This window comes from Besnoitia besnoiti, chromosome V (assembly GCF_002563875.1).
Source record: "Besnoitia besnoiti strain Bb-Ger1 chromosome V, whole genome shotgun sequence".
Classification (NCBI taxonomy): Eukaryota; Apicomplexa; class Conoidasida; order Eucoccidiorida; family Sarcocystidae; genus Besnoitia; species Besnoitia besnoiti.
This window is the reverse complement of record NC_042360.1, coordinates 3,938,773-3,952,388: the sequence shown is the minus strand read 5'-3', so window position 1 is coordinate 3,952,388 and position 13,616 is coordinate 3,938,773. Positions and strand designations below refer to the sequence as shown.

At 54.6% G+C, this 13,616-nt stretch overlaps 2 protein-coding genes across 2 annotated transcripts; one reads left to right on the top strand and one right to left on the bottom strand.

The window, feature by feature from the left end:
- Window positions 1–349: 349 nt before the first annotated feature.
- On the bottom strand, window positions 350–1,939 carry BESB_063680 (uncharacterized protein; the record flags this gene model as incomplete). Its single annotated transcript, XM_029364782.1, has 1 exon — window positions 350–1,939. The coding sequence occupies one exon, from the start codon at window positions 1,937–1,939 to the stop codon at window positions 350–352; it is 1,590 nt and encodes a 529-aa protein (XP_029219490.1).
- A 2,656-nt stretch (window positions 1,940–4,595) lies between these two features.
- Window positions 4,596–12,300, top strand: BESB_063670 (rhoptry neck protein RON6; the record flags this gene model as incomplete). The annotated part of the gene is made up of 10 exons (XM_029364781.1): window positions 4,596–4,842; window positions 5,567–7,839; window positions 8,352–8,639; window positions 9,015–9,189; window positions 9,640–9,692; window positions 10,069–10,149; window positions 10,746–10,808; window positions 11,049–11,146; window positions 11,569–11,677; window positions 12,112–12,300. The coding sequence occupies 10 exons, from the start codon at window positions 4,596–4,598 to the stop codon at window positions 12,298–12,300; spliced, it is 3,576 nt and encodes a 1,191-aa protein (XP_029219489.1).
- Window positions 12,301–13,616: the final 1,316 nt, after the last annotated feature.

The following is a 13,616-nucleotide window of genomic DNA, read 5'->3' as shown; positions in this document are numbered from 1 at the left end:
GCGGCCAGATAGGTTTCAAGTTTGACTGCCGTTGTACATCAGTGAGTTTGGTGTTCACAAACAGAATCGCTTCTACCTTCGCTGTGACCGACATGTTAAACTCCAGCTGCAGGTCCACCGAACAGCATGCGCTCTACGGCTGAGCGGCAGAAGTGGTGAACCCGACTGTTCTTGGAAAGACTGCTGTTTTCTTCCGTCACACGGACAGCGTTGCGCCTCCACAAAACAAAATGCAGCACCACTAAGTTTGATTAGCGGTTAGGTTACAGCACGCAGAGACAGCAGGGTTCGGGACCAATCGATGGCAAGTATTGTCCAGCGTGACACCCCGCGTGCATCCAGCGAAATGCTACGTTGGTATCTGGCTTGGATCTGACAGGAAAGGGAAGTCGCGGAGGGCCTGCTCTATGGGAATGCGAGTTTCTGGATCAGGGTCAAGTAGATTTTGTAGAAGTCTTCGAACTGGCTTAGGCGTTCCAGGGCATTTTGAGGAGTCTACATGATAGCTCTCTGTGTCCTTCAGAGCCTTGTGGAGGTCGCCGTCCACAGGTATTCTGTTTGTCGGGAGGGAGCCACACCAAATCCGGTAAAGCACGCATCCGGTCCGCCATGCATCGGATATTGGTGTGTCCACAGGATCTTTGCGTTCGATGTGGCGATGGATGTTCTCCGGGGGCGTCGTGCTGGCCAAGAAACGCATCTTCTCCGTATGCTGATGCTCTGCTTTCGAAAGAGCGGGAATATCTCCTAACAAAACAACGCCTCTTTCTCCGATTCGAAATGCTGCGGGCTCCAAGTCACGGTGAACCACTCCCAGGGTGTGCAACTTACTCATGAGTGCGACGATCTGTGTGGTAAGCGCCACCTTAGCCAGTACAGATGTTTCTGCTTTCTCCACCAAGGGCAGGAGGTCCTCAAGAGTTCCATGTGTCCAGGGAAACAAGAATATCCTGTTTAAGACTGAAATCGGACCAGTAGGGGAGTGCATAATATCCGGTTTTCCCTGCAGCGACACCGCGGCGACTGGTCCATATAGTCCGTAATTTCTCAAGAGCTGGGGGGACATCTCCAGTCCGAGGTCTCGCAGATGCACGACAAGACCTACCAGAGCATCTCGGATATGAGGGGCGGCAACGTTCGGGGGCTCGGCTCGAACCAAAAGACGAGCAGTGTATTTGCCACCTTTGCCTTTTCGCGGCCGTTCCTCAAACGCAAACTCGACTTTGTCCTCATCCCCAGCAATCAAACCCATATTCTTGAAACGTCGAGTGAGGTGCGACGTCGCATCCTTGAACTTAAGGCGCAGCACGTTTCCTTTCTTCCTTAGCTTAGTAAGCTTTCGGATGCCAGTCAGCACTCGCGACTCCAGACCATGTAGGCGACGCTTCAACTTGATCTTTTTGGCAATATCGGAAAGCGCCTTGTGTCCAGGAGTGGAGTACATGAATTTTTTTAATTTTCTTCCCTTCCTCTTCAGTTTACGGAAAGCCCGCCGGAGTCCGCGACGTATTTTGCTGCCCAGAACGCGTTTCTTGGCTCGGCGCGATCGCTCCTTCCTTATCTGCCAGAGCCCGCCCTCCTCGTCGGCAGCGTCGGAGTCTGTGTCTTCCGCTCCTGTGGAAAGACTGTGGCTCTTGTCGCCTACTTGCAGCAAGCTGTATTCCAGACTCTTGTCGCTGTCGCTGTTCAGGAAAAATTTGGGCAATGGAGTAAGGCGCTGCGGCTCACGGGCAGCCCGCGGTTGCCCACGGCCGCCATCCCAAACAGCATAGGAAAACAAAATGCTACTAGAATTCAGCGGCCCTAGGTCTGCTGCAGCAAATCCGGATGGATCAGACGTTGAGACCTTCAAGTAGCTCCGGCTGAAAAACGTACACGTGCACAACAGAAAGAACGCGCGCCACGTGGATATCCAGGAGGGCCTGAGACGGCCATCCATCTGCGACGCAAGACTTGCCATTTTCCAGTGCTCGCTACATCAAGAGAAGCCGAAATGTACTGAGCACTCTCTGCAGATGCTCCACAAGCGTCAGGCTAATGCGTTGTGACGTGGCTCGCTGATACCCCTTGCCCTCGTGGCAGCGATAAACAAAACAAAAGATATTGGGAGAGAAATCGCGGCGCTATTAGGGTGGCTGCTTGTTCGAGATCTGCTGGACCACACTGCAAGACACCCGAAGAGCTAACAGTAGGTTCAGCTAGCTCTGATTGCCTTTTCCCGTCCAGTTCCACCCAAAACTGGCTGATCTTCCTCGTTTGTTTTCACTTTTCAGGTGGATTTCCACCTCTATCTTTACGTAGACAAATACGTTATTTAGAACATGCTCTGTTGTAGCTTGCGCGCAGGACATGCTTTCGTCGCTGCCGATACATGGTCGACGAAACTTGTGGCCGCACACCGGCGGTGTCTGCAGTTCATGGCTACCCTTCGCCACATAGTGTAAAGACAGCTTGAACGGGGAGCCACAGAAGAGATGCCTGTCTTTCAAGACGACTGGCAGCACATTCTGCAAACGGTGCTGGGCAGTGAAAATGGAAGAAAGATGCTAATGGCCCTTGAACTGTCTTAACCTACTGAACTGAAATTCACTGCAGTTGCACCGTCCAACTTGAACAGGCATTACAGATGTTTTGCACACCGGTCGACGCGCTAAAAATCCCTGTGGGTGGTCACTAGCTCTCCGACACTCCATCTAATGCTCTGCTTGTGTGCTAAAAAAGTGCTGTTCATGATGGAAACGTTACGGAGCGCTCTCTTGTGCTCTAGATTCACTTAGGTCGTCTTCCGCGTTGATTGAATCGAACACGCCACTCGGGTGTCAGCGTGGGTTGGCGGTACTACCAGACTCAACACTACGCAGGACGGGACAACAGGAGTTCTTGGTCATGACATATCTACAAGGAACTAACTGTTACCATGTGCCGCTATGCTCTCCGAAAGGCAGTAAACAAAGGCCGCGACTGGCAACCGAGCAGCGTAGGCACTGCCTCCTGGCGCAGCTCGTCTGTGTGACGAGCAACCTAAAGCTGAGGGCTATTCTTGTTTTATGATTGCCTACAGCAGACTCTCGGTCCATCCTTTGCCTTGGGACTTCTGTGGTGAGAGGAAGACTGATTTCAAGTGAACAAGAGCCATGCAGGCACATATTATGCACTATATCTGCGTACGCGCCGTGTCGGTGTCTTCGTGGCTTCTGACGAAAGGGATTCTGAGAGTGCCGGAGGAACAACTCAATCAGACACAGAAATGTAGGCGGTCCTGCGATATTAAAAAATATACTGGCCTTTGCGAGAACAATGAATGACGAGTGGAGACGAAACTCTGCGACTAGCTGTGGTGACGAGGACACGCCGAGACACGTATCTGCCGCATTGCCACAGAAAGTGGCGCGTCAGGTCTAGTGTTGTTAGTGACGGACCACACAAGACAAATTATCCTGTCTTACATGTCGAGATGTTCATTGCTAGACACAACCAAGCAGGTTTTCCGCACGAAATGTCTCCTTCCTCTCGTCAGTTTCGATTAAGCGCCCAGCCGACCCGCTCCTGTCGCCGACTCGCGCTTTCTGTTGACCGTGGTGATCTGCGTAGCTATACGGCAGCACTCGCGCAGCCGGAATGGACTGAGTCCTCACCAGCTGCACGGGCACTGGAGAATTTACACTTGAATGCGAAACCGCTTTACTTCCCTCGCCTCCTTCTTGCTCCAGAAAAGACTCATTCTTTCCCGCGGCACTGGCAAGGGGTTTCTTTCGCGTTTTCTTGTACACGGCCGGGCCGCCGCTGTGTCTTTCCCTCACTTTTCCCGTCGTGGCACTCTTGCCAGTTGGCTACGTGAGAATCTCTAGTTGCAGTAGTGACACAAAGAAAATATTCTTGGTGAGGCACTTTTGATTTTGGCAACTAATACGTCCTGCGCATCTCATATCGCCTTTGTTTACTTCGTCCTCCTTCATTTCGGCCTCCTCCCTGTTACAAGACACGGTGAGTTGGCGAGGGCGGTAGCGGCGGGCGGCTCGCGCAGTAACTTATTTGTTTCAAGGCTTTAACAAAACTGCTTCCACTCTGCAGCAGGTTCCTCTCCGAAATCCATTTTTTCCGAGCCTTGCTAGTGCTGCCTCAAAGAGGAACGCTGAGGCGGGTAAAGCTCTGTTACCTTAGCAGGGTTTATGCGGCTTAGTTGCAATGCGGCAGACTGGAAGCCGGCGCTCTCCTTTGAGGCCCTTCTAGCGATCTGAAGGCAGACCTCTTCCTGTAAGGCAACCCTACGACGTCGTCCTCCTTTCTCTCTCTGGTCTTCCTCTGCGCAACCTGCGTGGTATCTCGCCTCGTGGAAGTCGAAAGTTTGCGCGCTGGTTTGCAGCTCGACAACGCGGCCGTGACACGGCGCTCGCGAGAGCCACACCCTTCGTTCATCTTTGGGGGGCTTTTTCGTTGCCTCTTCTTTGTCTCGTCGCGAGCAAGCTTTCTTCGAAACCGGGTTCCCGCTCCCGTCTCGTCGTCTTGTGCTGTCAACGGCCGTGTTAATTGTCCTGCATGCTTGGTCGCATTGCTTGTCGGCGATGGCTGCAGGCTGCAGGTGAAGATCTCTCATAATGTTCGCCGACAGGAAGAAAAAGAGGATGGGGAGTTGGGTAGCTCTTGTCGCTAGCCGCGTTTACCTCGCTTTCATCCTGCTCTTTACCCTTTTAGAGCTCGGTTCGCCCCTCCTTCGCTTGTTCTCGACTTCTCCGGGGGCCTCTGGGTCGGTCCTTGCTCAAGCCTCTTTGTTTCAGTCCTCCCGGCAGGACTCCAAAGCCGCACACGCTTTCAGCAACGCTTCGGCCTCAAATGCTAAAAAAGGTAAGCATCCATGTAAGCCATTCCTCGTTGGCGCAGCAGTTCCTAGCGCCGTCCGCCCATCAAGCATCAAGTTGGAGGATCTGTGAAGGGTTCCGGGCGGCGAAGGAGACATCCGGTGTGGAGGTGCCGGATAGATAGGCGCGCGTGCGCGACCAGGGCATCCCAGGGGCCTGTGAGCCTGGCGATTCCGCTTCGAGGGGCGACAGCAGACCCAGGGTCAGGTCGACCCGTTTGGGGTCTGCGCGTGTGTCTGGTACACGCGCAGGCAGCGCGTTCTTCGGGGCCTTACCTCGCGGGCTGTTGCTACATGTTCTGCGAGAGGCCATTACGCTTCACGTGGCTCTTCTGGGATCCTCTCATCTCGTGGCAGTCACCACAATACTCTCTTTAATAAACCCACTTCTTTAGTAGCTGAAGATTTTGGTAGTTGTTCCGAAAGAATGGGACTTTATTGAGTTATACAACAAGATCTTTATACAGTTGATACAGATTTATTAAAACCATTCAGAATCACTGCTTTGAAAAATTCTAAAGTAGTTTACCTCCTGGGGGCTTGATGCCTTGCGGAGTCCCAGCAGGGCGGTGAGGCCCAGTGAAGGTGCGCGTACCCCATTTGCTGGTTTTTGTGCTGATCCGGCGGAATCTGCCGACTTCATGTTTGCTGTTTTTTTCTCGAAGTGGTTTTATGAGACCGGTGTTTTTGCGTGTCGTGTGCGTTCCACAGCGGCAGCCGCTGGGGAGCCCTCGGGCTTGACCTACTCGTCTCGCGGAGCCTCCTGGAGAGACGGTCCGTCTCTCCGCTCGGGTCGGCAAGTGCAGGCACTGGGCTCGCCTGTCTCGTTCTCGCCGGCGTCCGCAGCCCAGTCGTCTCCTTCGTCTCTTTTGACGCCGTCTGAGAGCGCGCGGCCTTCCGCCTCGACTTCGGATGCGCAGCCGCAGGCGACGCCACTGGCGAAGCCCATCGGCGTGAAGGACTCCTTCCTCGACGACAGCGCGAGCCACGCGGTGGCAGCCGACGCGACGGGTCCACGCCCCGCCGCCACGGACTTAACGAGCGCGCCGAAAGAGGCACCACCGAGCGGCGTCGACCCCTTAGCGCCTTCGCGACTATTGAACCCGAGTGCGTTTGCGCGGCGCCTAGTAGCCAAAGTCCACACCGCGTTTGTGCAGAAAACGCGCCACGCCCCGGAGTCGCACGCCGCGGAGAAGGGAAACGACGAGACGCAACCTCATGGCGCGGCCGCCTTTGTGAGTGTAGACGAGAAGAGGAGCGACGCGGGCGCGGAGCCCGACGAGGGGACGGAAGCCACGGATGAAGCCGCTGAGACTCCAGAAGAGAGTGAATCGGATTCAGAGAGCGTCAGCGAAGAAGAGGAGCCTGCGAACTTCGCCTTCTTGGAAGCGAGGGATGGCAACGAGGAAGATGACGACAGAGAAGACGAGGAGATCGAGGGATCTCGCGACGAGTCCGATTCGAACTCAGAGTATCCGGCGGGCGATCACAGCGCCGCATTTGTGCAGGAAGGAGGTACACCGAAAAAAGGAGAGGGCGAGGAGGGCTCTGCCGAGGCAGACGACGATATGGTAGGCAGCAGCGCGGAGGAAGAAGCGGGAGGCACCAAGTCAGCTGAGAAATCCGAGGTACATTCATCTCAAACCGAGGCCTCGAAGACCCAGCAAGAAGGGCACTCAGGCGATGCGACTCAAAGCAGCGTCGGTGGAAGCCACCTGCATGTGCACTCGGGACATGACGCAGAAATCAAAGCACACAGAGGCACGGTGCATTCTCATCATCACAAGCCTGAGAAGACGCAGGAAAAAGACGAATCTTCCGCCTCACAGACTGAAGAGGGCGAAGATAAAGAAGAGAACGCGTCGCAATCGCACTCCGACGAGCCGACAGAAGGCAAGACAGAGGATGGCTCAGAGGCTCATGCAGCACACGATCACGCTGGAGCAGAGAAGGAGGACAGCGAGGAGAAGGAAGATGCAGAGAGCCATGCAGCACCCGATCACGCTGGAGCAGAGAAGGAGGACAGCGAGGAGAAGGGAGGTGCAGAGAGCCATGAAACACACGATCACGCTGGAGCAGAGAAGGAGGACAGCGAAGAGAAGGGAGGTGCAGAGAGCCATACAGCACACGATCATGCTGGAGCAGAGAAGGAGGACAGCGAGGAGAAGGGAGGTGCAGAGAGTCATGCAACACACGATCATGCTGGAGCAGAGAAGGAGGACAGCGAGGAGAAGGGAGGTGCAGAGAGCCATGCAACACACGGTCACGCTGGAGCAGAGAAGGAGGACAGCGAGGAGAAGGGAGGTGCAGAGAGCCATGAAACACACGATCATGCTGGAGCAGAGAAGGAGGACAGCGAAGAGAAGGGAGGTGCAGAGAGCCATACAGCACACGATCATGCTGGAGCAGAGAAGGAGGACAGCGAGGAGAAGGGAGGTGCAGAGAGTCATGCAACACACGATCATGCTGGAGCAGAGAAGGAGGACAGCGAGGAGAAGGGAGGTGCAGAGAGCCATGAAACACACGATCATGCTGGAGCAGAGAAGGAGGACAGCGAGGAGAAGGGAGGTGCAGAGAGCCATGAAACACACGATCACGCTGGAGCAGAGAAGGAGGACAGCGAGGAGAAGGGAGGTGCAGAGAGCCATGCAACACACGATCATGCTGGAGCAGAGAAGGAGGATAGCGAGGAGAAGGGAGGTGCAGAGAGCCATGCAACACACGATCACGGTGGAGCAGAGAAGGAGGATAGCGAGGAGAAGGAGGACTCAGAGGGTCATGCGGCGCACATGCATGCGAATGCCGGTGCAGTGAGTGAGGAGAGCAAGAAAGAGCAGAATCCCGAGGAAAAGGAGGATGCTGCACATGCGCTTACTGCAGAGGAGAAGAAGAAGGCTGAGGAGAAGGAAAAGGAAGCGGAGATTGAACGAAAACACAAAATGGCTGTTATGAAACACGAAGCGGCTGAGGAGAAGCGTCGACATGTGAGGATGGGGGGAGGCTTCGATATTTTCGTACCGGTCGTGTATCCTTTAGAGCTAGGTAGCAGAGACAGTGCGGGTTCGCGTGTGCCGCAGTGCCTCTTTCTCCTCTGAAGTGTTCAGCGGGGATCCGGGTTGAGATTCCCTTGCTTCAGGCATCATGTCTCTCTCAGCTATTCAGGCTGCCCTGTTCTCTCTGTCTTTTCCCTCGCCGTCCTCAGGTCTATCTTTTTTGCGGGTTTCAACCCTCAACCATCTTGCTGTCTCGCGGCACCTTTGGTGGCTTGCATATCCTTTCTCTCTTTCGCTGTTTTCGCGTCTGGTTGTTTCCCTGTGCATCTGTTCGCATTCGTGCATGCATGCGCTCGTGAGCAAGGGCGTTTCGTGGTTGTGGGAGTTCCTCTTCATTTCGGCGGCGTCGAGCGCGTGCGCGTGCCTGCGGTTGCCCATGGCGGTGGAAGCCGTACCTGCCGCTATCGATTTGTTTGCTGCGCCTGCGGCGTGGCTTCTTTCAGGCGGACGAGCTGCTGCAGTCGCACCACCTGGGTCAGGGCGGACCGCGCGGGCGGACTGTGGTGGCGTCGCACTCGCACATGCACGTGCAGGACGTGCTTCAGCACGAGCAGCTGAAGCAAGCCACGCAGATGGCAAACGACCTCACGCGTCATCTGCAGATTCAGAACACACTCAAGATGCGAGAGATGTTCCTCAAGCGCAAGGAAATTGGTCACCTGAACCAGCTCAAACACTACCAAGACCTCATGCAGGCCACGCTCTCCACTGTCTGGAAGAAAATGAAGAAGGTATCGCACAGAGAGGACGAACGCGCGTCGAACGCAGTCCCCACACTGAGGGACAGAGAACGCGGGCGCGCGGGTTAAGGTCTCACCGATTACGCGAGTCTAGAAGTTGAAGCCGGCAGTCTCAGAGATTGGCAGCGCAGCCCGACCCTGCGCACATAGGCACTCAGAGAGGGTTGAAGCGAAACGAGGGCTGGGGAGAAGGGGGGGCGCCCCTCGGGCGAGCCGCTTTCTGAAACTTTGGCGCCATTCTACGTCGCGTTCACGTTAGCAAATTAACCATGCATGCATACTTCTCCAGTTCGCCGTGATCGTGCGTGTCCAGCGGCGCGCGTGTCCACACGCACTTACGTACGCGAGTGCGGCGTTTTTCTGCAGTTCAAGCACGACCTGAAGCGCATGCACCTGCACAGCCGGTTTGTTGGCAAGAAGTTCCTCACAGAGACCGACCACCGTGTTCTGCGACGAGAAGAGCTCCCGGCAGCGCAGATGGTGCCGCAGGTCGACACGGTTGGGAAAACATCCAACGGAATCGTCATGGACTGCCCGACAGGTGAGGAGCTGAACGCGCCCGCGTCCGCACCCTGTACTACTCTCCGTGCGACGCCGGAATTCCGTATTTCAGGCAAATCGCGACTCACTGGATACACATGTAGTTCCTGCGCATATGAGACACTCCTCTCTAGGCGTGCGTGTAGACACACGCGAGGGCTTGCGTACAAAGAACCATGGTTTCACAGGGGAGGCAGCACCAAGAGACCCTGGCGTCGTCGGGGGCAGCGGAGGTGTCTCAGCCTTGCGAATCGTGTATTACGGGATTCAGACTCAAGTAGGCAGCGTGCGCTCGTGACCACTTGCATGCAGCGAATATGCAGTTGCGCGAATGCACGTCTGGCAAAGACAGAGTAGTCCTCGCAGACAGTGTGTGATATCCTCTGGGTGAGCCCCTCAAGGTAGCGAGTGGCAAGCAAACTCCGCCGCGTTTCCCCTTCTTTTTTCGCAGACTGTGCGCCGAACGCATGCGACAACAAGCCGACAGTCCCTGCTCAGTGCTTCGTAAGCTGGTCTCTCGCGTTGCTCGGACGTATTGAGTGCTATGACGCGTATTCTGCAGCCAGTTTGTGTAGCTTTGTGGATTCGGGTTGTTCGTGTTTTACATGTAGTCTGGTGGCCGTAAACGTTTTCTTCAGTCTTGCATCAGCGCATGCACCGAGCTCTCTGACAGTGACAGGGTCACCTCAGGCATGCCGCCTCTTCGCCTATGCACACATTCGACAGTGTAGGCTTGAGGGGGGGGGTGCTGAGCTCTTCATTGCGCGTGAAGTGCTCGGCGTTTGCGGCAGATGCTTCGCAACCACACATGGAACCCGCTTCGGAATTGGAGTGCATTTGAGTAGCGCCTTTCGTTGTGGCTTCGGTGTTCTCATCTCAGAAATACGAAGAAGTCGCTGGTGGTGGAGGTTTCAGGCGATGCGAACCATTCGCTGATCCGTCGACTGCGACCTGTGAACCGGTAAGGTCTCAGCCCTCCTCAGCCCTCCACGTAGTGATTTCAAGGCGAGGCCGCACGAGTGACTGCATGTCACGCCACTGATCGACGCTCTTTTCAGCATCTAAATTTTACAGTTCAGAGTGTTTTGCCTGGCGCCTACCGGCCGGTTCCTGTGGGCGCCCGTCAACTGTGGTCGCCTCTTGAGACCCTGGCGTGACTCATGTTGTTCCGCCGTACTCGGCTCTCTGGGCTGCGCCTCGTGTTTGCGCTCTGCGTGGGGGACCCGCCTGCATATTCTTGATGAGCGTGGCGCAGCGTAATCTGTCGCTGCTGCATTGAGAGAGGCGAGGAGTTCCGTAGTACGACTGCAGCATAGCAGAAGAAACGTAATTTTACGAGTGGCGAGAGTGTATTGGATCTCAGCACGCTGCGTGCCTTACCCTACCCGTCAATTCCTTGATGGACCTTTTCACCCGGACTCCCTGACTTTCTTGAAGAATGACGTATGCGAATGTGGAGACGACCAGTGTCTTCTCTGTATTAGTATTGCCGTGGTCCTCGCGCCGTGGCTTACTGGTACCGCAATGTGTCTCTCTGGATGGGTGTCGCAACTTCAGGGTTTCAGTCGCTGCGCGATGGCGGCTCCGACACGCGGCAAGCACTACGAACTGTTCGCTTCGGTACGCTTTCAGAAGCTGCCTGCAACGTTTTCGTTTGCTTTGCTTTCTCCCGTCAAGTGCGCAGGCCGATGACGACTCGCGTCAGGGATACTGCCGTGTGCACCTGATCCCGCTGCAGCATGTCTGCGTCTGGCTAGCAGCTTGAGGAAACCCCGAAAAACATCAGGGTTTCGAAGCCTTGGTGTTAGGGTAAACTCTAAACCCTAAACAGACGCGCTCTGGTGTCCGTGTTCTCTTCAGCCGGCCGACCGGCCGCTCCCGCAGCCTCTCCTCGTCCACGGAAGCAACTTACACGCCTGCCTCAGGCTCCTGCCTGTACACGAAAAGACAAAGTGCACGTGAGGAAACTGTCACGAGGACGGACTTGATGTGCTGAGAACAACTGATTTTTCGCCATGTGTCATCGGAAATGTCTTGCGTGTTGCGGCGCATAGCAAATGCGTGTTCATTGATGTAGTCATTTCTTGTGCACGCGTCTCTGCATGCGAGAGAGCCTCCTGGTATACGTCTGCTGGGTCTGAGAACCGCTGACAGTGCTGAAGAGGTCCACATGACACAGAGTCGGTATTTTGCTGGATGCTAGTCGCACACTGAGATCTTGACAGACAGGATGTTTTCGGCAATTTGTCTGGATTCTAGGTGGAGTAACCCCTTTATGTGTGATATGCATCCTTCTGACCCGATGTACGTGCATGCTACTCTGCCTTCTATGCCATATGTTTTTTGAGGACCTTTTCTTTTCCTTTCTTGTCTGGTGCAGTCCGGAGAATTCCAAAACCGTTGAGGAGGCTCTCAAGGACACCCAAGCTGTCGCAGCCCAACCGCCTCCGCATGTCTTGGAGCAGGCTGTTCTCTTTGAAAGTATCCAGGTGCGCAGACGGCGTTTCTAGCTCAGTTCCACAGTTTTCGCATCTTATATCGCGGTTGTAGAACCAATTGAATCGTTTGCATCAACGAAGCAATTGCTTTCTTGTATGTCTCGTGGCGCCACCCTGGACTGAGACGCACCGCGGTGAAAGAGTTTACTGGGGTAACTAAATCCTGAAATTGTGTGGGACTGAAGGACTTCCTCCGTTCTCAAGCGCTTCTGCCTAGAACTTCGCTTGCATGTTAGGATGACGGTAGCATGGCAGTGTGAGTCATACTCCACGGATGTTTGAAGGCGTCTGCAGCAGGAGACTGCAAAAAGTCTCCGGGCGAAGACCGCGATGCCGTGTTATAACGTCCCCCGTCGAACGAAGTCAAAACTCACCGGAAGGAGCGCTTGGAACTGGCAGTGTTAATGCCTTTTGTCTGTTTTCAGGTCCCAGTGCCCGGAAATTACAAGCTATGCATGCTCCAATACTGGAGGCCCGCTGGCTCAAAGCCTACCGATGATGTTCTAATCATGGGCATCGATGAAATAGGCACCCTGACAGTCCGCCCGCAGCCGAACGAGCACATCCTGAGGCACATGCAAGGTCTGCACACAAAGAATGCAGAACACGAGTAAAGGAAGGCTTTTTGGGCTGGGCAATAGATCCGTTCTCTGCATTGCGCGCACACGTATCGAGCCGCAGGCATATTACCGCAGCATATTGGCATTCACAGAAATGAAAAAGAGCAGTCGCATGAAGCTATGAACAGCGGATTCCCGGACGCGAGGAAAGCTTTCTGTACTTAATCTGGGAGTCCGAGTAACAGTTAAACAGGTGGCTTTCGAGAACTTCCGCGACCAAGGGACAGCACAGAAGCGCGCACGAGCCGCCGTTATATTATGAGAATGAAGTGCGTTCGCGCGCGTGCGTAAAACTCCACTGCGGAGAGCGTGTATTTTAATATGCTAATGAGGAACCGCGGTGCCTTCCGTGCGCTCCCGTGCTATGAAAATTCGGGGAAGATTTCCACTTTCCTGTTTGCGGAAGAGACTGTGGTATGTGCTGGAGGGCTGCGCGCCTTCGAGAAGGGGAGGCACAAGAGGGGCATGCAATTTTTCGATTGTACAACGGTGGTCTTTTGCCATCGCTTTCCGCAGGGGCGAATGAATTAAACGTTCAGTCGTTTGAGACACCACCAGCCACTGAAGCCACAAGGGAGCACAACTCGAACGATCAGTCGGCGTTGGCAGTGCGTTTGGTTTGTCAGTTTGCTTTGGAATCTTGTTTTGAATCGTCATAAATTCATCGTGCAAGGCTGCATCTTACGCATAAATTCGTTTTGAAAAAAAATTACTGCGGCTGTCGTGCGAGAGTATCGCACCGAAGTGCCACGAACACCGAGGCCCGCAGGTGGAGAGATAGGGCTTCAGGTTCGACGCAACGACGGAATCGTGTCGCGAAGCTCGACCTGGCTACACTCATCCAACAGGGGTCACGCAGCTATCATAGGTTTTTACATCTGCGCCGAACAATGTATCATGCAGTTTGCGAGGTACTCGATCGGTCTGTCACTTTGCACGATGTATTAGCCTATCCACTCGACACTCGTTGGCACTATTCACTACAGCACACAGCCCCAGTCTTTCCATCAGTGAGCAAGCCTCGAAGAGAATCACCAGTGTAGCCTTCAGCACCACAAAGCCAACGCAACGCATCTCTGCTTCAACATTCGTGCACGCTCGTGTGAAAGGGCATTTTCGAACCGAGGAAGCTCTGTCATCGAGTCACAGACGGTTTCTGAGGGCTGCGTGCTTCCCGCGCATTCTTGGAGGTGGAGAACGAGCAGCATTGCCACAGTTGCTGTATAGGCAGAGGGGGAAGAGCATACCCGTGTAAGGATGTAACAGTTGCCAGGCATAAAATCTAAAGCTGTCTTTCTCACTGTCAAAGT